The sequence below is a fragment of the Staurois parvus genome, unplaced genomic scaffold (assembly GCF_062004578.1).
Source record: "Staurois parvus isolate SC_StPar_1 unplaced genomic scaffold, SC_StPar_1.0 ptg000044l, whole genome shotgun sequence".
NCBI lineage: Eukaryota > Metazoa > Chordata > Amphibia > Anura > Ranidae > Staurois > Staurois parvus.
The window spans coordinates 2,553,272-2,579,221 of record NW_028317840.1 but is presented as its reverse complement, the minus strand read 5'-3'; the positions used below and the strand labels follow the sequence as shown (position 1 = coordinate 2,579,221).

At 41.5% G+C, this 25,950-nt stretch overlaps 1 protein-coding gene across 1 annotated transcript in view; it reads right to left on the bottom strand.

Moving 5' to 3' along the window:
* The window catches only part of MMRN1 (multimerin 1), a 191,769-nt gene that overhangs the window by 20,474 nt on the left and 145,345 nt on the right, over nt 1-25,950 (bottom strand). The window contains exons 4-7 of the mRNA XM_089663785.1: nt 20,698-20,799; nt 18,856-19,032; nt 14,749-16,710; nt 10,546-10,692 (exon numbers count right to left, since the gene is read on the bottom strand). Of these exons, the coding sequence (XP_089519911.1) occupies nt 10,546-10,692; nt 14,749-16,710; nt 18,856-19,032; nt 20,698-20,799 (2,388 nt within the window). The remainder of the gene's footprint in view (nt 1-10,545; nt 10,693-14,748; nt 16,711-18,855; nt 19,033-20,697; nt 20,800-25,950) is intronic.

The window sequence follows — 25,950 nt, the reverse complement described above, 5'->3', positions numbered from 1 at the left end:
TCACTGATATTTGCAATCATTGTTACAGAATGAAACTGATTCATTCAGTCTTTTGTTGTGATTAGCTGTGATTGGGCAAAGCTCATCACATGATACAGGTGGGCTGTGATTGGCCCTGTCTGTATCATGTAACTGCTTTGACCAGTCGCAGCTAACAACATACCTGTATACAATGGATGGCATGACAGGAAGCAATCTATTGTATACAATTGACATGTAATCTGCTGTGATTGGTCACAGTGGTCACATGACACTAGCAACGGGTCGGTGTAGTGATATGTCATCGGTTGTGTCCCACGGCCCCGCGGCATGCGTGAACGGCTCGTTTTGACAGGACGTCATATGACGCCCAGTCACAACGAGGAGTGTCCCACCCGGCCATCAATCTGCTATAGGCTAGGCGGGAAGGTGTTAAAAATTATCCTTTGTCCTAAGGATTATGTGCATCTGTGCGACAGTCACTTGTGACATAGTAAGTAGTATTTTGTGGGTATGAGGACTGTGCTATATGTGCGCAGTGTATACCACAACTAGGCACAGATTCTGTTTGTTCATCCCCCTTTAAACTCCTCCCATTGTTAGGTAAAATTTGTCCTCTGCATCTCTTACTACTGGACCTCTGAACTCTGCCTTTGCTACTACTGACCTCTGTCCACCACTCCGCTGCACCTCTGCACTGCCATTCAAACTGCTAACCTTATCCTCTGCCCTACTGACCCCCTGTATAGTGCCCTGCTGACCTTCCATCCTCTGCCACCTTGACATTCTTTACTGCACCCCCACATTAGACAGTCTAGATCCGACCCCGTTCTTACATCACCTTTTTTATCCACTACCAATGCAAAAACGGATGCAACAACTGAATGTTTGCCCATTTACACCCAATTTTTGTCCCTTCCGTCTTTTTAACAGAACAGAAATAAGGCTTTGATCCGTTTCAAAAAAATTATTTTGACAGATGCGGATGTAATGGATGTAAATGGGTAATCATCCATTTACATCTGTTTTTCCATAGAGATGCACTGATGTCCGTTTTTCATCTGGCAACGGATAAAAAGCAAACAGACTACTCGTGTGAAAGGGGCCTAAGAAATGTAATTAATGCAATGTATCTGCACACTGACTTTACTGTAAATTTACGTTTTTTTTACACTAAAAATGTATGGAATAATGGAAATGATATTCTATATTCAGAGCTCAATGTACAACCCTTAAAAACCTTACGTGTGACCTTGAATAAGCAGCTATCTAATCTTCCTGTTTTTCAGACACCTTATATTAGATGATAAGTTCAAAATACTGTGAAAAGTGCTGACCAGAACTGTCAATGCTATGAAGGAATAGATACTATCATAATTAAATCTAGGACTGCTTGTCTAGCAGTCAGAGCACACTGACCACAAAGCAGAATCTCTAGTCTAAAAACTGTTCCTCTATTGGAATCTGCGAGCAAAGCATAGGGAAACATTAAGAACACATGTTTTTTTCTTGTAGTACTCTTTGACAAATACCTAAGAAAACGTATTGGCAGCCCACTGATTAGCAATTCATCATTGATAGTCTGACGTCATCAATATTTTTGTTTATATACTGTATAACAGCAACTGCAGCAAGTGGGGTGATTATATAAAACTGAAAGATGCGTAGTATGACTGTGTACAAGCTTCAGATAGACAAAGATACTGTAAGTAATAGGAATGCTATAAATTTAAGAATGTTACCCCAGCATTTAAATTTTCTTTATATGTGCCTGCTGTACTGTACCATGTACTTATGTTAAACGTATCCTGTTCTCTTTGAATTGCTTCCTTTGTGAGAAATACCTGAAGATCCTGCTAACTCTCCTGCTTTCTTATTTCAAACTGACCATGCAAGGAATATGAGGTATATGCATCCCAATGTGGTCAGTTTTCCGGCTGTGCTGGAAAAACAGCCTGCCTGTCCTCCAATGATCTGACTTCTGCTGCTACATCCCCCTGCCCATCCATTCACTGGAAAGATGAGTGTACTGCTGTTTCTCCACCTCCAGCTCTCTAAAACCCTTGTGCAGCTGAGTACAGAGACTACGTGATCACTTACAGTCATGACCAAAAATATTAGCACCGTGCATGTCTGTCAGATAATGTACCACTTTGCCCAGAAAATTACAAATGTTTAGACATTCTCGTGTTTATTTCTTTTGTTTATATTGGTATGGCACAAAAAAGAGGAGAAACAAAAATCCAAATCTGACACATTCCATGCAAACCTCAAAAATGGACTGGTCAAAATTATTGGTACCTTCTCAAAATTTTAAGAAATAATTTCATTCCAAGTTTGTAATGCTCCTGTAATTTATAATCAAACTCACCTGTATCAATTAACTGGTCCTGACAATATTGAAATCACACAGGCAACGAGTTAAAATTATGAAAATTGACTCAACCTTTCTGTTTTTTGTCTCTCTGTGCCACATGGAGGAGAGAAAGAGCAGCAAAGAATTGATTGAGGACTTGAGAACAAAAAGTTTTAAACAAAAAAAAGAATACAGTCCCTACAGTCAAACATCATCTACAAGAGAAGTACAGTAAGCCTGAGAATGCTGAAACATTTTTAATTGTAACAACCTTCTGGGTGAAGTGGTGCATTATATGACAGAACTGCAGGGGTGCCAAAACTTTTGGTCGTGTGTGTATGTATGTATGTATGTATATATATATATATATATATATATATATATATATATATATATACACAGGGCTTGAAATCTCCACTTGCCTGCTCGCCAACGGTGAGTGGAAATTATGGTGGGGGCTCGTGTGTCCCCCAGGGCCGTCTTGCTGAGCAGGCTCGGAGCTCAGGCCGGATCTTTCATTGGCACTGGGAGCTGTCAGACTGCTCAATAGCTGAGCGCAGTGAAAGCAAAGGAAGGAGTGTGTGCTGTGCTCTCTGCCTCCTCCTAGAGTGCAGTACCCGGATCTGTGAGTGAACAATGAAGTACTGCAACTTTTTATGGGGGGGGGTGGTGTGTGTGTGTGTGTGTGTACGTGTACATGTGTGTGTCTGTGTATGCATGTACAATTGTACATGTGACTGTGTGTATGTACATATGTGTATCTGTACATGTGTCTACGTGTATGTACGTGTATGTATGTATGTGTGTGTGTGTGTGTACATGTGTCTGTGTGTGTGCATGTACATGTGTGTGTATGTACAAGTGTGTATCTGTACATGTGTCTGCGTGTATGTACATGTGTATATATATGTGTGTGTACATGTGTGTGTGCATGTACATGTGTATATGTACATGTGTCTGTGTTTATGTACATGTGTCTGTGCATGTGTATTTCTGTGTATGTACATGTATCTGTGTGTATGCGTGTCTGTACGTGCCTGTATGTGTCTGTATGTGTGTACATGTGTCTCTGTGCGTGTGTACATGTTTCTGTGTGTGTGTGTATGTACATGTCTGTGTGTGTGTACAGATGTCTGTGTTTGTGTGTGTGTGTGTGTGTTTGTTGGTGGCGAGTAACTCTAAGGCCTGGTTAGTAGCTCAGGACTTGAAATTTAAAAAAATAAAAAAATAAAAAAAAATAAATATATATATATATATATATATATATATATATACACACACACACACACACACACACACACACACTGAATAGGTTCATGGTTCGGGCTGCAGGGCTTAATAGCAAAACAGACCCCACTATTTTAATGCTCCTACTGTTGTGATTTAAGCAGCTTAAATTTCACACTGAGGACTAATGACATCACTTTTTGTATGTTGTTTTTTTTTTTTTTACGTGCCCATATGACAAATGATTAAAAGAAAGCAATGTACTGAGAGCTGTGCATGTAACAACTGGGCATAAAAGAAGGTTACTCCAAAATTCATATAAAACACAGGGGAAAACCCCCAAATATTAGCAGAAAAATAGTTCCCAGTAAGCTTTCCTCTAGAGCTGTTTCCATCTCCCATCCTTTGGCTAGTTTTGGCAATTTAAGTGGCATGTACCAGTGTCATAATTTGAAATGCAAGATGTGTCCGGTTGTCCAACATTGACAAAAGCCTTTTTCTACAGAGTGTGCTGTAACATACACCTTGCCTTCTTTTTTCACATGCTCCACTGAGTTTGTGATCTACTGCCTCTCCTGACCCTGTGGCTTGCTATACCTGGGACCCACTATTTGTACAGTGTGTCATAGGTTTGGCAAGCATAGGAGCAGGGGCGGACAGACAACTCATGGGGCCCCCGGGCAATAGGGGATCATGGGGCCCCTGTGTCCTTGCCCAAACTCCAAAAAGCCTATAAAAAAGCTACCAGGGGCATCTCATGGGGCCCCATACTGACCCCGGGCCCTCGGGCAGTGCCCGATTTTCCAAATGGTCAGTCCACCCCTGCATAGGAGACTGATTGAGGAAGGCAGAATGAGCCACAGTGTACCTAGACCTGTCAAGCTGAAACCTGACCAGTCCATGTTAGGTCTTACAGGTATGCATATTGGAAGCTATCCCCGCGTGCCATAGTACACACTACCCTCTAATTCCTCCCCTGTGAATTTGTCCTGTGGACATGTTTAAACACATATTGTCCATAATATCCAAATTTGTTTTATTTATTTATTTATGTAACCCTTGACTGGTAAATGACCCCCTATACTCTTCTGTTAACATAAGTTTCTTTCAAACAAAGTGTGAGTTCGGGGACCTGCACCTACACAGGTGTCATATTGGGGAACAGGAGCTGTGTCTGTGTAAGTGCTGTGTCCTAATACGAATGCCTGCACTGGGATGCACGGAACACATGTGCATCACAGTGTGGGTAAACACAACCCTGCACAGGCGTACGGTAATGTATGCCCAGTGTGAATGAGCCGTTAAACTCTAAAATGATTCCCAAATGAACAGGTCAGCTAAGTGATTTCAGGGCCAACCAAACATAATGCCCTAGGGAGTGACAGCAAAGATGCCATCAGGCTTTGCCATAAACTCTAACCCCTGAGTATAGTCCTGCATGCCATATTCAATTTACCCAACAAGGCCACAGCTGAATCTTTCTTCACCTGCTCAATGTGCCAACTTCCTCCTAAGATCCCCTAAGCTTCGTGAATGTGTTTCAAAGTTGTGAACAGGATTCTGAAGAGCTTAAATCCAGGAGGGGGGCGAGGGAGGGATGTTGGCTGGAATTTTGCAAGTAGTGAGTGAGCAAATTGATGGCTTAAATATCCCGAACCACACATTTCAGGAATGAGCTGAATGTTTCAAGCAGGGCACAGGGAATAGGGCAATCCACCGGCAATCTGCAAAAGAGGAAATCTTTCATTGCCATCCCAAATATAAACAACCCTATGGGTGGACCAGCAATAACTGAAAGGGCATCTTACCATAAGTCTTTGCAAGAATGGAGCCTTGACAGTAGTGCTGACAGGGCAGCCATCAAAAAGTCTGTGACCCCTTACACAGCTTTAGGCATCACCAACATTCCCCTGAGCCTGCCCAGCCACCAGTGAATATATTTAGAAGGAGTGACTGCTGCTGTCAAAGCCTGGGACTGAACTATAGGGACAGATTTCTAGAAACAGTTGGCAAGCAAGGGCCCAGACAGTAGGGCCCCTCATGATGCCCGGGTCCCCTACATGTGCATGGGCTGCCCCACCCCCATGGCGACCCTGAGTGCTGAACCCATTTGATAGTCGCATCAAAAGATGTATACAACACCCAGCACACCCAAGGATTGACAGTATCATTAACTGACCCACCCATGGAGTGAGATAAGTGGTGAATCAATCAAAATTTTTTACCACCTTGGGCACCATTCCCAAGGATTCATAGCCTTTACAAAAAGCGGCAACTAAAAGGGCCTCCCATGCAACCCAAGTCAACTTCTTTCTGACGTTTGTGAGACACGACCTCCTGGCATTGAAAGGAGTATTTCAAGTTCAGAAAAACCTGATTCAAGTAACTGTGTGACTTCCTGATCCGGTATCCCTTACTGGAGTCCTCCCTTTTTCCTAAAGAATCAGCCTTTACCTGGCTTGAAGCATCAAGGTAAAGAAAAGTCAGAACACTTGTGCTTGATGCAGCAATAGATGTGGCCTTCATTAAATTGCCAGACATCCCCTGTTTTTTTCCTTGGAGGCTGGCTGTCCCAAGGTTAAGATCGCCCACCTTCATCCACAAGCCACTAGCCTTTTGTAACAGTGAAGCAATGGTTTTACAGCTTTCTGCTGGCAAAACTGCTCATTGTAGCAGAACCAAACCACTCAGATGTAAATGTGTTTCCTTAATCACATCTAAATAACAGAATAGAGTTGAGCAACGCTGGCCATGTTTGAAAATGCCTAAAACCAATTGGCAAATGTGTGTGGGATCAAATGGTACCAACAATTCTCCTTGTCCTCCTTTTTGCTGTCCTCAGCTTAACCTTGAGTAGATTAACCTATTCTCATCCAGCTACATAACGGCAAGTCACAGGATAGGAAGGGTGATATCTAGGTTATTGCTGCAGCTGAAACAATGACCGAGGTATCATTGTTTTCAGCCAGCGATTATGAAGCCAGTAAAAGTAATCTGAGCGGATAAAGAGCCACTTGATTAATTTTACAGGCAGCGGAAGGGGATCCCCCCTCCTGCTGCCTTTACCAGGCTCTCCCCAGATATTGGAGAGCCTGGTAAGGATGTGACTAGTGGCAACTGATGTTGTTCCTTCCACTTGTGTGATGTCAGAAACCAGAAGTGACAAGGATTTTGCCACTTCCTGTTTTGGTTCTGTGTTTACCTGGCTGTTATCGGCTGCATTGGAGGCCAGAGGAAAAGTCTAGGGTTTAATAGACCCCAGATCTCATCATAAAGAGGACCTGTCACAGCCCATGCTTTCGCAAGTAATGTTGTTCATTCCTTGTGATAGCAATAAAGTTGATTAAAAAAAATAAAGAATAAATAATGTTTTTCTAAATAAATTAAGTAAAAAAAATTTAAAGTGCCCCCATCTGCCCATGCTTGCCCACAAATGTAAGCACTGGCACATGTCCCACATGCATATGTAAACAACGATTAAACCAAACGTGAGTTATTACCGTGAATGTCAAAGTGGGAGTAAAAGATTTCGCTCCAGACCTCCTGTGTAACCCTAAAATGGCTTCTCCTGTGTCACCTACAGGGATTTTTATGTACCGTAGTTTGGCGCCGTTCCATGGTCGGACACAATTTTAAAGCGTGACATGTTTGGTATCTATTTACTTGGCATAACATCGTCTTTTTATGTTTTATAAAAAACTGGATAATATATTGTGTTTTTGTGCATTAAATTCATTTAAGTGTATTTTTCCAAAAAATAGCATGTGAAAAAACACTTTGCAAATACCGTATGGCATAAAAATATACAACACCCACCATTTTATTCTCTAGGGCCTCTGTTTAAACCAATATAATGCTAGGGAGTTATAAGTAGTTTTCTAGCAAAAAATTATATAATTTTACATAGACACAAACAGAAGAGGGTTCACCAGCCTAGTGCATTAACCCATGACATTTATTAATCTGCATTAAAATATACTCAAAAACCATGTGAATGGAATAGCATATCAGCTATACAGTATATCCATAGCAAAGTTGTTTATAGAACTTGGCGTACTCTAAAGCTCAGGAAAACTCCACCAGAATTCTACCTGGCATGCGTGTTTTGAGGGCTATAGCCTCTTCAATAGAGCCAAACATTCAGCACCATGCATCTTTTGGCAGATTTGGTAACTCTTCAGTCACATGGCCCTTGAGAAATTTGGCCTGCCCCTATGAAGGGAGGGGCTTGTGGTTCTCATGTCATGAACAGTGTTATATAAATAGCTGAGCTGAGAGGGTCCTGAAGGTTTGGCTGTGATGAAGAGGGCTTGACGGAGTCCTATGAACAACTATGCTACCAATGTGTAACTTGATATGCTGTTCCATTCATATGGTTTGAGAGTATATTTTAATACAGATTATTAATAAATGTCACATGAGATAATGCAATAGGCTGGTGTGCCCTCTTCTGTTAGTATTTTTGTAGTTGGTTTCTGGGACATCCCCAGTCCACAGATGATAGCAAGGCTTGGAGTAGTTTTCTCCTGTGTCTATCACACTCATACGTATAAGGTGTTGTGTTTTGTAGATGTTTTTTACATGTAGGAGAGGAATGTCAGAATTGGCCCACACTGGAAGTGGTTAAACCTCTCAAATGGAAGGAGAGAGAGAATATTTCTATGTACTCTCCTTTGCCAATTTTTTTCTCTCGCCCTCAAGAGGCTTTAAAAACATACATAAACAGCACAATTTGCTTATTCCACCAAGCTAACCTTGTCTGTATATTTGTTGATTTTCTTCGGTTATCCTTGGTGGTCAGCCCCTGATGCTGTTTGCTTAGTCTGGCCCAGAAACAGAATTGAGGGGGTGGTACTTGGTATTTGGTACTCAGCAGGCAGACTGAGACCATCCAACCCAGCAGTCATCTCCCCAGAAGCTCTCACTGGCTGCCACTTTCCAGCACTGTCCTCTTCATCTTTCGAAGCTGTGACCTCCCCTTTAGACCTGTTGTCTTTCTGGGTTGGACCAGTAGGTGCGGATTTTGAGACAGGCTTCCTTGTATCTACTTTCTTATCTATACAGGTCTGATCTGCCTACCAGTGATATCACCCCAACCTTCTTGTTCTCTCCAGGGCCTATGCCTGCTATTGCACCTATGTCTAGGGCCCCTCCCAAGCTCAAACTGGCTTGTGGAAGCAAGGAAACTTGCTGACCAAGCTGTGAGGCCCTCTGTAGATAACCAGCCATTGGTGTATGGAACACTCCCAGAAATGTCACTTCCTGCTTGTGTGATAGGTTCACAGATTTTTCTAGAAGTCTGCATAAAGTTAGATTTTAGGCATCCTCTGCAACAAAAATATCACTTTTGGTGAGATACTCCCAAAGGGTTTGTAACTTCTAAAAGGTTGCAGACCCTGCATTTTCCTCATTAGAACACCGCAAGTGCAACAGCTGATTAATAATGAAAAAGTCACAGAAAAAGTGCACAAAACAAACACTTTTTTCTTCAGAGCGGAAACAGGTAGGACTGTGCAAAAAATTTTTGTTAAAATCCTTGCAATTGTTTTTTTTTACTCAACAAAAATGGAGTTATGTTTTAAGACTAAGGTACTCCAGAGGTCCGGAGGATCATGTTGAATCCACTGCAGTAAAAAAGATACCTGACTCTGCAACCATTCAGTCCCATTAGTATCAGCAACCACCCAAATCTGTACTAAAAATATGCTTTAACTCACTCATGGTGTTTGCTTTTCTAGGAAAAAAGCAGAAGATGTCCAAAGATCTCTCTGCACTAACCTCGCTCCTCCCTACAGATCATCCATAAAACACCTCCCAGCCAGCTCACAGTCAACCAATCAGGAGTGACCTCTCTTTAACCTGCTTATTTGCCAATTCACCTTTTAACTACCTGCACTTATTTGATTATTCTGCACCTTGCATCAGATTTTTCTGTAACATTGATACTACCTGAAAAATAACATACTGTATAGGCTAATTGTAATATTCATCCTGCTCCCAGTCTCCAGTTGTTGGGTAAATGAGCAGACCAATTTTTTTCCGAATCGTAGAGACTACAGAAGTAATATTTCTCATCATGCTTACTCACGTGGACTAGGACAGCATAACTTTAACCTATTTCCTGGACTCTGATTTGTCCTTTCAGCCCAAAATCCAATCACTGTCCAAATCTTGTAGACTTCACCTCCACAACATCTCCAAAATACGCCCGTTTTTAACCACTACAACCACTAAGCAACTTATTCACTCCCTAGTTATCTCTCTCCAGTCTATCATGATTGCTGCTGCCAGACTCATCCAGCTTACCAACCATTCCATATCTGCCATCCCTCTCTGTCAATCCCTCCACTGGCTTCCCGTTGCCCAACGAATAAAATTCAAAACATTAACAATAACATATAAAGCCATTTATAACTCTGCCCCAAATTACATCATCAATCCAAATATCACCTAAACCATCATCTCCGCTCTTCCCATGACCTTCTGTTCTGTAGCTCCCTTGTCTTCTCCTTCCATGCTCATCTCCAGGACTTCTCCAGAGCCTCCCCCATCTTCTGAAACTCTCTACCCCAATCTACTATCTACTGGACTATCGCCTACTCTGCCCACTTTTAGGCGATCTCTGAAAACCTGTATCTTCAGGGAAGCCTATCCTGCCTTCAGCTAATAACCTAATCTTCTATGTTCCTATCAGGTCATCCCCCACAGTTTTTACCTTTTGTACCACGAGCCCCTCCCTCTTAGATTGTAAGCTCCAAGGAGCAGGGCCCTCTTGTATTGAACTGTATAGTAACTGTATTGTCTCCCTTTATATTGTAAAGTGCTGAGCAAACTGTTGGCGCTATATAAATCCTGTATATTAATAATAATATTTCCTACTTGGGCCCTGTATTATGTGCCATTATGTTTTTCACAAAGACCAAATGTAAATGTATATAGACACATAAAGTTTACTAGTTGACAAAACACACAAAATGACTTGCCTAATGATTCAGTGTTGTCATCTGTCATCTTTAGGCTGCAGTTTAGTCCTCCAAAAGGATGACGGCAGGCACACACAAAGCCTTTGAGGTCATTAATGCAAGTACCACCATTATAGCAAGGAGAGCTGCTGCAGCTGGAGTAGTCATCTGCCAAGAAAGACGCCATCATAATTACTTTTAAACTACAGCTTCTGCTGCATTGAATACAGTAAACTGTTAGTGTACATTTAGCCAAACCTTTTTTTCAAGTTTTGAAAAGAGAAGTGTTAAAACCTCACAATTTTTTTTTTGTTTGGGAGATTTCCCTTCAACCCTTGTCCTGGAGACCCAACTAAAAATTAGAGAAAATATCTACAACGTGTGGGAAATTTCCCTATTGGGGCTTTCGTAGATGGCTTTTGTTCTAGTAAGGACTACTTCTCCCTCTATACAAATCTATGAAAATCCAAATGCAGCTTGAAACAGGTTAACTCAGCCCCCCCAACACCTCAGCCCCATCGGAATCCAGTGATGCGCACAAGAGCCTCTGCTCTCCAGGGACTGCCCCTCCTCATTGGCTGAGATAGCAGTAGGAGCCATTGGCAATCACAGTCAGTGAGCCAATGAAGAGAAATAGGGGGTGGGGCCAAGCCACTGCTCTGTGTGTGAATGGACACGCAGAGCCGCGACTCAGGAATAAGCCTGCTTGGGTGCCCCTATAGCAAGTTGCTTGCTCTGGGGGCACTTGACAGGAGGGAGGGGCCATGAAAGCTGGTGGGTGATCTACGAAGAGGAGGATTGGGGCTACTCTGTGCAAAATCACTGCACAGAGCAGGTAAGTATGACATGTTTGTTATGTAAAGAAAAATTTACTCTACTATCACTTTAAATGCAGACCAGGAAGAGGTCAAATGCCTGTCAATGAATTTTGAACAATTTCAGAAACCTCTCAACCTTATGTCAAACTTGGGTTGTATTTGCATACCAAATGCATCGACGTTGGCCCTTAGGCAGCTGTCACCAGAACAGGGGTCCCTAGTAATGATAAGCTGAGAGTACCTGGGTTTGATTGCAGGACATTCACCAAACAGCTTTTGAATGGTAATGAGAGACAAATCTTTAAATTCAATTATGACCTTTTTCAAGGTTAATAGGTAAGCAAGTGTCAAACAAATGACATTGAGAGCTAAACACTGCCCTTGGAGACATGTACTAATGCAAAATAAATAAATAAATATGTAAAAAAGTACTGTTTGGTGCACATTAACTGCTTCTGTACCGCCCAATAGCAGAAATGCTGCAACAGGGCAGCACAGGTGCGCAAAATCACTTGTATGTATATGTATGTATGTGTGTGTGTGTATATATATATATATATATATATATATATATATATATATATATGGGGCCCTACCCGCGCCACCATTCGCGGCCTCAGCTGTCAATCACCGGGTCCCGGCCAGTGATTTCTCGCCAACACCCGACGTGGGAGACACCAGTGTATAAACAGCACAGATCTCTCCCCTGTCAGCTCCTGCACACTGCTATATATGGCTTTGCATAGCATAATACATCCCATATATCAAATGAGTGAGCTGAAAAACCAATATCAGTCTCTATAGTTCACACTCCCTTCTTGCTTGTGAAAGTACTTTAACAATATCCCCTTGCTCCACAAAACTTGAAAGTGCACCACCACCAGAAGAAGTAGCCACTAACCTGAAGTAATGAACCTATATAGATATACAGTATATACAGTTGTGACCAAAATTATTCAACCCCCAATGCTGTAAAGGGGTTTAGGGACTATAGTGTACATTTGGAATTGTATTCAGAATCAAATCCTACAAGGACGTTGTAACTACCCAAATGCAACTAAAATGACATCAATTGTTTATGTAATACAGTAGTAAATGGTTCTTATGTGGTTTCTTCATTGCCACAATTATTCAACCCCTTAAAGACTACCACTCTGAAGAACAGAGGTTCATACAGGTGCTTTCCATCAGGTATTGAAAACACCTGTGGATGTCACCGAGCAGCAATCAAGCATAATAAGCACCAATTAGGCAGCTTTAAAATGACTGTGATACTCAGCTCCTTCTAGACATTTACTGGTGTGGTTACAAACATGGTGAAGGCAAGAGAATGGTCCAGGAAGACAAGAGAAGAGGTGATTTCTCTTCACAGGAAGGGCAATGGCTATAAGAAGATTGCAAAGATGTTAAACATACCAAGAGACACCTTAGGAAGCATCATTCGCAAATTCAAGGCAAAGGGCACTGTTGAAACGCTACCTGGTCGTGGCAGAAAGAAGATGCTGACTTCGACTGCTGTGCGCTACCTGAAGCGTAGAGTGGAGAGAAGTCCCCGTGTGACTGCTGAGGAACTGAGAAAAGATTTGTCAGATGTGGGTACAGAAGTTTCAGCCCAGACAATAAGACGCACACTGCGTAATGAAGGCCTCCGTGCCAGAACTCCCAGGCGTACCCCCTTGCTGTCTCCAAAGAATAAGAAGAGTCGACTGCAGTATGCCAAAAGCCATGTGGACAAACCACAAAAGTTGTGGGATAGTGTTCTGTGGACTGATGAAACAAAATTAGAACTGTTTGGGCCCATGGATCAACGCTATGTTTGGAGGAGGAAGAACAAGGCCTATGATGAAAAGAACACCTTGCCTACTGTGAAGCATGGTGGAGGGTCAATCATGCTTTGGGGCTGTTTTGCTTCTGCAGGTACAGGGAAGCTTCAGCGTGTGCAAGGTACCATGAATTCTCTTCAGTACCAGGAGATATTGGATGGAAACGTGATGCAGTCCGTCACACACCTGAGGCTTGGGAGACGTTGGACCTTTCAACAGGACAATGATCCCAAGCATACCTCCAAGTCCACTAGAGCATGGTTGCAGAGGAAAGGCTGGAACATTTTGGAGTGGCCATCGCAGTCACCAGACTTAAATCCGATTGAGAACCTCTGGTGGGACTTAAAGAAAGCAGTTGCAGTGCGCAAGCCTAAGAATGTGACTGAACTGGAGGCCTTTGCCCATGAAGAATGGGCGAAGATACCCGTAGATCGCTGCAAGACACTTGTGTCAAGCTATGCTTCACGTTTAAAAGCTGTTATAACTGTAAAAGGATGCTGTACTAAGTACTAAGATTGAATGTCACTTGGGGGTTGAATAAAACTGATAATGCTGTGAGCACAGAAAAGACATTTGTGGTTATTTCATTATAACTGTTATGTTATATTTGTCTGACCTACAAGTGCCTCTTTAATGTAAATGTAAGCAAGATGACTGAATGATCAAAAGCAATGTCAAACTGGCCAAAACACTCAATTTCAGTGGGGGTTGAATAATTTTGGTCACAACTGTACAGGTCTCTGGGGCATGACAAATGAATATTGGCATATATCTCCCAGGCAGCAGATCCCTTTTTAATCCTCTTAGATAATGGTAGCTGGTTCACTTAAAATCCACTGCACCAAACTCTCCATCACAAACAATCAGTGATAGGAAGAAGAGGTAGCATCCAATCATGTGACAACATTTAATACTCAAAATAAGTAACAACAGCTATAAAATGTACTCACAATGTAAAATACATTACCAGCATTGTAAAACAAACAACTTTTTCAGCTCCATGTGATGTCACTTGGCTCCGCCCTACATGCTATGCCACCAACCCATGTGGCTTCATCAGGGTAGGGCCTTGAACCGAACGTTGCGTGTGTGTGTGTGTGTGTGTGTATATATATATATATATATATATATATATATATATATATATATATGTACATTATTTCAGGTGAGCGGCTATGTCTTCTGGTGGTAGTGCACTTTTAAGTTTGGAGGAGCACGGGAAAAATGTTATAGTACTTTCACAAGCAAGATGGGAGAGTGAACTATAGAGACTATAGAGACTAATATGGGATTTTCAACTTGCTCTCTAATTTAATATAGGGGATGTATTATGGGACTATTGTTTTATATATATATATATATATATATATAATTTTTTTTGGGGGGGTATTATTATTTATATTGTATATTTGTCACAGAGTAGCGCAACACTCTATTTGCTGATATTTAATTTTAGGTGTGGGAACACTATAAGGGTTTCTTTTTGGTTTTTTATTTGTGGTAACACACAGAGTTTACCTACATAACTGTCCATCTCGCTCTTAGATCTACAAAATCAGTGCTTGTTATCAAGAAAAACTCACCTTGATCTGTCATATCAGAATTTCGTTGGCTTCGCCCAGTAGCAGAAATTGTGGCATTGATGGGGAGCTTCTTTGGGACAGGTGCTTTCTTCACAGGAACCTTTATCTGTTTTTGAAGTTTAGCCATATTGGTTGTAATATCAGATAGGGATTTATCTACATAACCCGTTAGGTTTGACAAAACCGTCGACATCTTCATTTGTATTAATGAACTTATGAGCTCCTCAAAGCCTTTCTGTAAACTTGTTATGTTTGGCTGAGCTGCTTTAACTAATTTCGGCACACTTTCATTGACTTTCTTAACTGTGATGAATACAGTTTGACATAGAACCTTTGCCTCATTTGCAGTTTTATTCAGCTGTGGTATGCTTGTTGAAAGCCGGATAGATTTAAATTCAAGAGCTTTGATTCTAGAATAGAGTTCCTGCTGGACACTTTTTTGGTTGGTAGAAACTTCAAAAGTTTTTGGTAAAGTGGTTGGGTTAGCCAGGATCGTATTTACTTGAGCTTCTATAGTTTGTAAACGAGATTCACAGTTTTGCATATTGATAACAGAAATTTCCACTTTTTCCTCGATTTGAGTAATGTTTACTTGACACTGAAGCAATCTGAACTGTAAAATATTTATCTTCTGTGACAAGTCAAGAAAATAAGGGGACATGCTGGCATCATCTTTACTTGATACAACAGCATAATTTGCAGATACGCTGTCATTTTTATGGATTCTAAGTGCAGTGGTCAGATTTTGAAGTGTTTCATTTAGCACTGAGATGGCTAACAAACCACTTTCAAGTTTATCATTAGTAGCGTTAGTGTAAAGCTCAGCTTTGTTTTGTATATCAAAAATGTCTGACTTTGTCACAAATTCATCATGGATAGAGTCAACAGCATCATTCAGTATGTCCATGGTGTTATTAAGACCATCTTCAACTTCCATGATGCATTCGTTAAAACGCCTTTCAAAGAGTTCTTTGTGTTTTTCTGCTTTGATTTGAAGTTCTTCTTGACCTTTCATAAGATTGTGTACTACAGAAGTTAGGGTATTGAGAAAATCTGTAATGTTTTTAATCTGTGTATTAACTTCACTTACATCATTTTTGTGCTCATAATTCGTTGTCATGCTAAACGGAGCCCCTTTTTCTATTAAAGGTTGCAGTATTTCCATATCATAACACAGATCGTTAATCTGCTCATTCATTTTATCAATTTTACCATCCAAGGGAACGACAACATCAGAGACGGTTTTGTTTAGGACATGCATATTGTCTTCAGCATCCTTTAACTGTTTCTGAAAGTCATTTTTACAGGTTGAAAATTTGTCTTCACAAGCTTTTTCGATTGATTGTTTCTGAAGACCCAAAGTAATGGTAAGGTTATTGATTTTGCTGTCTTGTGCATAAATATCATCATAAAGTTGAAGCATCATTATATTCTGTTTTTTCATTCTCTCTTGTAGAGCCAAAAGATATTCTGTTATATTTTCATCATTGGAGGTATTTGGTGGCAGTACTGTTTGTTCTGTAGCATGTTCTTCAGTCAATAACTGATCATGAATTTCCTTCATTTTGCTCAATGTATTGTTGAGAGTTTCAAAATATTCTCTGCTCCTAGATTTCTCATGGTTTAAGTCTTCTTCCAGAGCAGTATGCTTTTCTTCCATCTCTTTAAAGGATGAAGTGCAAACAAAAGCAGTATTTTTTAAATGCTCTATTCGTTTCTTTAGTTCCAATACATCTTCATTGCTTGCCTTGTTTTCTTCTTCTTCTGCACACTTTTGATGGGCAGAAGTTATTGTGCTATTTAAAAGTTTTACAGATTCCCTGATTTTTTCAACTTCAAGAGATGTTTCAGACATACTTTTGTAGATCTGGGCAATAGTTTCTTTCATGTCCATTTGCAACATGGTAAACTGATCTTTAACAATATTTTTGATGAGCTCTGTAAGGCTTTTAGCCAATGGATCTGAAATTAAAAGATACCATGTAAAATATAATGCATTTTGGTAAGACAGATATAGATGACTTTATAGAATTACTGGAAATACCTAATTTGTAGTAACAAAAATAAGTCCTGCTTTCCTAGTACACTATATGCACTTATATTTCACTTTCAGTAAAACCTTTTGCAAATTGTAATTGTGGTTAGACCTAACAAATCCTTGCTAAAATCAAAAAGTTATTTACATTCATCTTATATTTATTTATGGCCCTATTAAAAATGCTCAAGAGAGAAAGATATTACCGTATATACTCGAGTATAAGCCGACCCGAATATAAGCCGAGGTACCTAATTTTACCACAAAAAACTGGGAAAAACTATTGACTCGAGTATAAGCCGAGGGTGGGAACACCAGTGGGAAGAATCGTGCCTCATCATTGGTGTCAGTGGGAGGAATAGTGCCCCATCATTGGTATCAGTGGGAGGAATAGTGCCCCATCATTGGTATCAGTGGGAGGAATAGTGCCTCATCATTGGTATCAGTGGGAGGAATAGTGCCCCATCATTGGTATCAGTGGGAGGAATAGTGCCCCATCATTGGTATCAGTGGGAGGAATAGTGCCCCATCATTGGTATCAGTGGGAGGAATAGTGCCCCATCATTGGTGTCAGTGGGAGGAATAGCGCCCCATCATTGGTGTCAGTGGGAGGAATAGTGCCCCATCATTGGTATCAGTGGCAGGAATAGTGCCCCATCATTAGTATCAGTGGGGGGAATAGCACCCCATTATTGGTGTCAGTGGAATAGTGCCCCATCTTTGGTGTCAGTGGGAGGAATAGTGTCCCATCATTGGTGTCAGTGGGAGGAATAGTGTCCCAACATTGGTGTCAGTGGGAGGAATAGTATCCCATCATTGGTGTCAGTGGGGGGTGGAGGAATAGTGCCCCATTGTTGGTGTCAGTGGGGGGGGAGGAAAAGTGCCCCATCGTTGGTGTCAGTGGGGGGGAGGAATAGTATCCCATGATTGGTGTCAGTGGGGGGTGGAATAGTGCTCCATGATTGGTGTCAGTGGGGGGTGGAATAGTGCCCCATCATTGGTGTCAGTGGGGGGGGGGAGGAATAGTGCCCAATCGTTGTTGTCAGTGGGGGGGAGGAAAAGTGCCCCATCGTTGGTGTCAGTGGGAGGAATAATGCCCCATCATTGGTATCCGTGACACCAATGATGGGGCACTATTCCTCCCACTGACACTTGCTGACCCCTGTTCCAGTGTGGTGCTGCTGCAGCCAGCATATGTGGTTGCAGCAGCACCTAAGCACGGCACACTTACCTGCATCTCCTTCACTCGATTTTCGCGGGGCCGCTCAGCTCCGCCTCCTCGCCGGTGATTGGCCGCCTGTGTGCCTTTCCTGAGCTACAGTTCTGGCGGCCAATCACCAGTGAGAAGGCGGAGCCGAGCAGCCGCGCGAACATCCAGTGGACGAACCGAATGAAGGAGCAGCCGCGCTTCCTGGACCGGATTGTCGTGGGACCAGAGCCAGGTAAGAGACAGCAGCCCCCTGCAGACGTTGACTCGAGTATAAGCCGAGGGGGCCGTTTTTTCAGCACAAAAAATGTGCTGAAAAACTCGGCTTATACTCGAGTATATACGGTATGCTCCTCTATATAATGTTAGGGTTTGACAGAGGCCTTGATCATTCTCTAATTACTTCAGGTAGGTAATTAATCAAGCCATAGTTTGATTCTTTGTCTGGTTGGACATGATTCCTCATAGACTTGTGGGGATAACACCTACAGGAGCATCAGGAATGTGCAGCTTAACTGTTACGGAAATATCTTGGAGTAGAAATTTGAATTGCCTGATGACTGATCTGATAAATTATGGAACTTATTGTTGTTTACACACGAAAATATTTCAACCAGCTCACTTGATTAGCTGTGAGTAGTATAAAAAATGTCATTTACATTGACAGTGGTTGGCTGGTAGCCTCTGGGACCACTCACTGAAAATGGCCAGATTTCATATCTGCATGCACCTAAACACTTGGGTACATGCACTTCATTTACATGCACCTAAACACATGGATACATGCTCCTCTGCCAATCGGTTCACAGTGCACATAAAAGCCTTCTAGGATACACAGGTCAGCTCCTTGCCATATATTTTTTACCTTTAAGAAATGATTGCAGATTTGTTCCTTTATCAACATCATTGATCTTCTCCTCCAGAGAATACAATGTTCTATGCATGTCGTTCAGACTAGAGGAAATGTTCTCCACATTTCGATGAAGAAGAGTCAGCTTCATTTCTTGGTTGTAAATCTGATCTGTCAGTTTTTGCTGCAGTGCTTCATATTGGTATTGTGTGACAAAAAAAAAAATGTTTACTCAGAGTGTAAAAGCTCAAGGTGGATAACTTAGTCAGGGAAGATGGATCAAGGTACTCTTAAAGAATTGTTGATAGTAAAGATGTGTCTGTATGTTAGTCTCTCTCAGTGTAGAAGACAGTTCTGCAGATGTACAGTACAGTATATGTCAACAATAATGAAATATTGTTGAGAAAGTACGATATTATAAGAGACAATAATGTCAATAAAGCAGTGGTGGAAAAACTGAAAAAGAAGGAAACACTGAAAAAAAAAGTACACAATTAAAAAAGTTTAAATATTGTGGTGTTCTTCCAGGTTTCATTTAATATTTGTCATTTTTACATAGCACTTGAAAGTTCTTGAGCACTTGAGTTGGGATTTAAAGCATGTAAACCCTCACCTTGTAAAACAACCCATTCGGTTTACAGCAGCACACTGATCTTTCCAGTAAAAGGCTGTGTAGTAAGGGGGGGTTGTCAGGATAAGTCTGATCATTGGGGGAGAGCAGGCTGAGTTCACAGCACAGCTATAGAACTGACCACACTGTGTTCTCCTGCTTAATGTGGTCAGTTTTTAATAGGAAAGCAGAGGGACTGGCAGGATTTCACACAAAGGAAACAATACAAAGAGAACAGGATATTTTTTCATACAAGTGCATAATTCAGCAGGCACACATCAGGAATATGAAATGTTGGGTTTACATACTCTTCAAATGTATGCACCTACAACTATTGTTAGACTGAGGCTCTTGACAATTTGACTTTCTTTCAGTTCTCCTTCTCCCATCACACATCCAGACTCTGGTAAAGGTGAGGTAAAAGTACTGTTAGTCACACATCTCTGCAAAACCCTGTAAAAAGGTGTATGACAGCATCAGCCTGAGCTCCAAACAGGCCACGTTCCTGGGAGCATGGCCTGGTTGGAGCCCAGGCTGAGGCTCTCAAAAACCTTCTTACGGCGTTTTGCAGAGATGTCTGATTTCCATTACTTTTACCTTTTCCATTAGATACCTAGAGCTGGGACGAGCTCTGTCCTTGTCTGCACTCCAGGTGGTTTCTACACCCGGTGGAGCCTTGAGCGGCATCTGTCAATTTAGTTTGGGTTACAGCTCTTCATTGTTAGGGAAACTACCTTGAGAAGTCTATGAGGCCAACTACTATGATCAGCATGCTGCAGGGCAGGGTCCAGAGATCAGAAGTATGCTGTGATTTACAGTGCTGCCGGAGATATCATTCTGAAAACACCAAAGCTCTTCAATAAAACTAGGGAGGTAAAGTACACCTTACACTTCATTTCCTCAAATGCTTACAACAAAAGCTTTATGAAGTTGCAGGATGTTAACAGAGAGGACACAATCTGCAGCAATCAATGTAATGATGTACTATATTTTCACTTTTTGTTTTTTGCATGCAGTTTGGAAGAAAAAGCAATGCTGTTCAAAATGCTGGGCCTATAACAAGACATACTGCCTTTCTGATACTAGTTATAACCACCTGTATGCATTAATTAGGAATGAGCACTTATCTGAGAAGAACCTCCAATTATACATGGCTTCAACTCGCTTTATGCTCATATCATGCGATTATGCCCCTGGAATTTTTTATCCTTACTGACTTTCTCCATTACTATTAAAAGGCGACTAACCTTGGTCATATGTTGCTGCCTTTCTGTCTCCAGGATCTATTGTATTAACTGATAGGCTGCTTTCCGCCTGGCTTTCATGTATTTGGCGCTGAAGCTTTTGAGCTGAAAAGCAAAACATCATTACATTAACCTTGATTCAAGTGTAAACATTTTAACTTTCATTTCTGAATATTTTTTGAGCAATCTGTAAAAAGTATATAAGGAACATTGTAAATATGCCCTTGAGGCATTTTGTTAAATTCATTTACTGGAAGTAGGCTTGCAATTTCCTCTTTGACGTAAGTTACTTGATTGGAAGTGGATGGAGAGTGTTAATAGTCTTCACAAATGAGACTTGAAGAGTAAAACCATCAGATTTGTGGAATGTAAAGCAAGTGTGGTCACGAGTCCCCATACAAAGCTAGAACTTGCCATTCAAAAATGAAGAATGTTTGCAAAAGGACTGATGTGAGAAAATATAGCAATTGCCACATTATTTGGGAGGATGTGGGCAATGAATGTCTTCTATAACGGCGGTGGATCTTATAAAAGGCTATGATAAGTGAGAAAATGGCAAGTGAGGGGAATGGAATGTGAAGAATCGGTCATTCCTTTATAAATAAACTTTGACACTCAAATCGCAATTGGTATATTCATGTGCTAGACTAATAACAAAAGACATAGTGTGCTACCTGTATATGTAATGCTGACTTTAGATAGATAGATAGATAGATAGATAGATGTTTGCTGGTGGACAATAAGTGGAGAGACATTGCCCATCCTCTATGGTTTCTGGTCTTACTAGATAGAAGTGGTAAACATGATTAAAACTCTTATACTTGGTGATAAGAGTGCTGACTCAGCATTATATAGAGATTTTCCAACTCTGAATAACAACAAAGCATTCTGACAGTTAGAAGAACTTGTTTTTCCTCACTAGGACCCTTTTTGCAAGCATCATACTGGCTGTCAGATTTGAGCAGAATTGGATAATTTATAGCCCCCAAAGTGAAGTTGGCAATAGACAGATTGAAATTCATCTGGTTCAGCAGGGACTGACTGAATTTCGATCAAAGCATAGCTGTTTGACATACAGTTGTGTCCAAAATTATTCAACCCCCACTGAAATTGAGTGTTTTGGCCAGTTTGACATTGCTTTTGATCATTCAGTCATCTTGCTTACATTTACATTAAAGAGGCACTTGTAGGTCAGACAAATATAACATAACAGTTATAATGAAATAACCACAAATGTCTTTTCTGTGCTCACAGCATTATCAGTTTTATTCAACCCCCAAGTGACATTCAATCTTAGTACTTAGTACAGCATCCTTTTACAGTTATAACAGCTTTTAAACGTGAAGCATAGCTTGACACAAGTGTCTTGCAGCGATCTACGGGTATCTTCGCCCATTCTTCATGGGCAAAGGCCTCCAGTTCAGTCACATTCTTAGGCTTGCGCACTGCAACTGCTTTCTTTAAGTCCCACCAGAGGTTCTCAATCGGATTTAAGTCTGGTGACTGCGATGGCCACTCCAAAATGTTCCAGCCTTTCCTCTGCAACCATGCTCTAGTGGACTTGGAGGTATGCTTGGGATCATTGTCCTGTTGAAAGGTCCAACGTCTCCCAAGCCTCAGGTGTGTGACGGACTGCATCACGTTTCCATCCAATATCTCCTGGTACTGAAGAGAATTCATGGTACCTTGCACACGCTGAAGCTTCCCTGTACCTGCAGAAGCAAAACAGCCCCAAAGCATGATTGACCCTCCACCATGCTTCACAGTAGGCAAGGTGTTCTTTTCATCATAGGCCTTGTTCTTCCTCCTCCAAACATAGCGTTGATCCATGGGCCCAAACAGTTCTAATTTTGTTTCATCAGTCCACAGAACACTATCCCACAACTTTTGTGGTTTGTCCACATGGCTTTTGGCATACTGCAGTCGACTCTTCTTATTCTTTGGAGACAGCAAGGGGGTACGCCTGGGAGTTCTGGCACGGAGGCCTTCATTACGCAGTGTGCGTCTTATTGTCTGGGCTGAAACTTCTGTACCCACATCTGACAAATCTTTTCTCAGTTCCTCAGCAGTCACACGGGGACTTCTCTCCACTCTACGCTTCAGGTAGCGCACAGCAGTCGAAGTCAGCATCTTCTTTCTGCCACGACCAGGTAGCGTTTCAACAGTGCCCTTTGCCTTGAATTTGCGAATGATGCTTCCTAAGGTGTCTCTTGGTATGTTTAACATCTTTGCAATCTTCTTATAGCCATTGCCCTTCCTGTGAAGAGAAATCACCTCTTCTCTTGTCTTCCTGGACCATTCTCTTGCCTTCACCATGTTTGTAACCACACCAGTAAATGTCTAGAAGGAGCTGAGTATCACAGTCATTTTAAAGCTGCCTAATTGGTGCTTATTATGCTTGATTGCTGCTCGGTGACATCCACAGGTGTTTTCAATACCTGATGGAAAGCACCTGTATGAACCTCTGTTCTTCAGAGTGGTAGTCTTTAAGGGGTTGAATAATTGTGGCAATGAAGAAACCACATAAGAACCATTTACTACTGTATTACATAAACAATTGATGTCATTTTAGTTGCATTTGGGTAGTTACAACGTCCTTGTAGGATTTGATTCTGAATACAATTCCAAATGTACACTATAGTCCCTAAACCCCTTTACAGCATTGGGGGTTGAATAATTTTGGACACAACTGTAAGTCGGTTGCTTGACTGACTTCTGTCAAAGGGACAAATTGAAACATTTTTTGACAATCAGTTGCTGCAACTGCTGGTCAGTATATTCTGATAGTTTCAATGTCTAGACAGACTGGATTCCTCCATCCACCTTGCTTGTATGGATGGAGGAGTGGCTTTTAAACTACCCATCTATGTCCAGTGAAAGTGAGAGGAGAAAAAGCTGGCAACACCAATAGTTCTTACTTTGGACATGTGAGTTCATAAGTCCTTGTTTAAAAAAAAAAAAAAGGATGCAGAAATAATTTGGCAAGCCAGGGAAGACCTGTTGTTATTGAAGCATGAATTTAATATGTAAGCAGCATATAAAAGTGGACCATTTCATATTAGGAATGGACCCTGTGGCTGGGCAATATTTGAGTTGAGCACCCTTGGAGCTTAGATGGTAGGAGGTCAGTTTATTGTCCACTTTGAGACAATATGTCACAACCCTAAAACTAGTTTTTAAAACTTTAAGTGGAAGCTGAGAGTTCTTTGACTGCCAAGGTGCAAGCTAGCGAAATTATGTCAATTAGGTTCAATGCAAGTGATTTAACTATGCAAGGACTAGTATGCAGATCAAGAACCAGGAACAGAAGAGATTTTGCTTAGCATTTCTAAGGATTTGGAAATATGGCTGTTTTGTTAGTAAGTTATTATCTACAGTTGTGACCAAAATTATTCAACCCCCAATGCTGTAAAGGGGTTTAGGGACTATAGTGTACATTTGGAATTGTATTCAGAATCAAATCCTACAAGGACGTTGTAACTACCCAAATGCAACTAAAATGACATCAATTGTTTATGTAATACAGTAGTAAATGGTTCTTATGTGGTTTCTTCATTGCCACAATTATTCAACCCCTTAAAGACTACCACTCTGAAGAACAGAGGTTCATACAGGTGCTTTCCATCAGGTATTGAAAACACCTGTGGATGTCACCGAGCAGCAATCAAGCATAATAAGCACCAATTAGGCAGCTTTAAAATGACTGTGATACTCAGCTCCTTCTAGACATTTACTGGTGTGGTTACAAACATGGTGAAGGCAAGAGAATGGTCCAGGAAGACAAGAGAAGAGGTGATTTCTCTTCACAGGAAGGGCAATGGCTATAAGAAGATTGCAAAGATGTTAAACATACCAAGAGACACCTTAGGAAGCATCATTCGCAAATTCAAGGCAAAGGGCACTGTTGAAACGCTACCTGGTCGTGGCAGAAAGAAGATGCTGACTTCGACTGCTGTGCGCTACCTGAAGCGTAGAGTGGAGAGAAGTCCCCGTGTGACTGCTGAGGAACTGAGAAAAGATTTGTCAGATGTGGGTACAGAAGTTTCAGCCCAGACAATAAGACGCACACTGCGTAATGAAGGCCTCCGTGCCAGAACTCCCAGGCGTACCCCCTTGCTGTCTCCAAAGAATAAGAAGAGTCGACTGCAGTATGCCAAAAGCCATGTGGACAAACCACAAAAGTTGTGGGATAGTGTTCTGTGGACTGATGAAACAAAATTAGAACTGTTTGGGCCCATGGATCAACGCTATGTTTGGAGGAGGAAGAACAAGGCCTATGATGAAAAGAACACCTTGCCTACTGTGAAGCATGGTGGAGGGTCAATCATGCTTTGGGGCTGTTTTGCTTCTGCAGGTACAGGGAAGCTTCAGCGTGTGCAAGGTACCATGAATTCTCTTCAGTACCAGGAGATATTGGATGGAAACGTGATGCAGTCCGTCACACACCTGAGGCTTGGGAGACGTTGGACCTTTCAACAGGACAATGATCCCAAGCATACCTCCAAGTCCACTAGAGCATGGTTGCAGAGGAAAGGCTGGAACATTTTGGAGTGGCCATCGCAGTCACCAGACTTAAATCCGATTGAGAACCTCTGGTGGGACTTAAAGAAAGCAGTTGCAGTGCGCAAGCCTAAGAATGTGACTGAACTGGAGGCCTTTGCCCATGAAGAATGGGCGAAGATACCCGTAGATCGCTGCAAGACACTTGTGTCAAGCTATGCTTCACGTTTAAAAGCTGTTATAACTGTAAAAGGATGCTGTACTAAGTACTAAGATTGAATGTCACTTGGGGGTTGAATAAAACTGATAATGCTGTGAGCACAGAAAAGACATTTGTGGTTATTTCATTATAACTGTTATGTTATATTTGTCTGACCTACAAGTGCCTCTTTAATGTAAATGTAAGCAAGATGACTGAATGATCAAAAGCAATGTCAAACTGGCCAAAACACTCAATTTCAGTGGGGGTTGAATAATTTTGGTCACAACTGTAGTATGTACAAATGAATAAATGCATATGAAATCTATTATTCACTTTAATATTCAAATGTAGGTTCCAGGAATAATAACTTGTCATTTTCTATATGCACGATCTCCTAGTTCTACACCCAGCCTGTGAGTCAGGTGCTTGTAGGCAGGTGCAGTCTGTTTACACCACTGCAGGAGGCACTCAAAACGAGTGCCACCACAGCCTGGAGAGGAAGTCAAGGGAAACCTGGTTTCTCTGAGGTTTCCTGGGTCATGGAGCAGCATGCC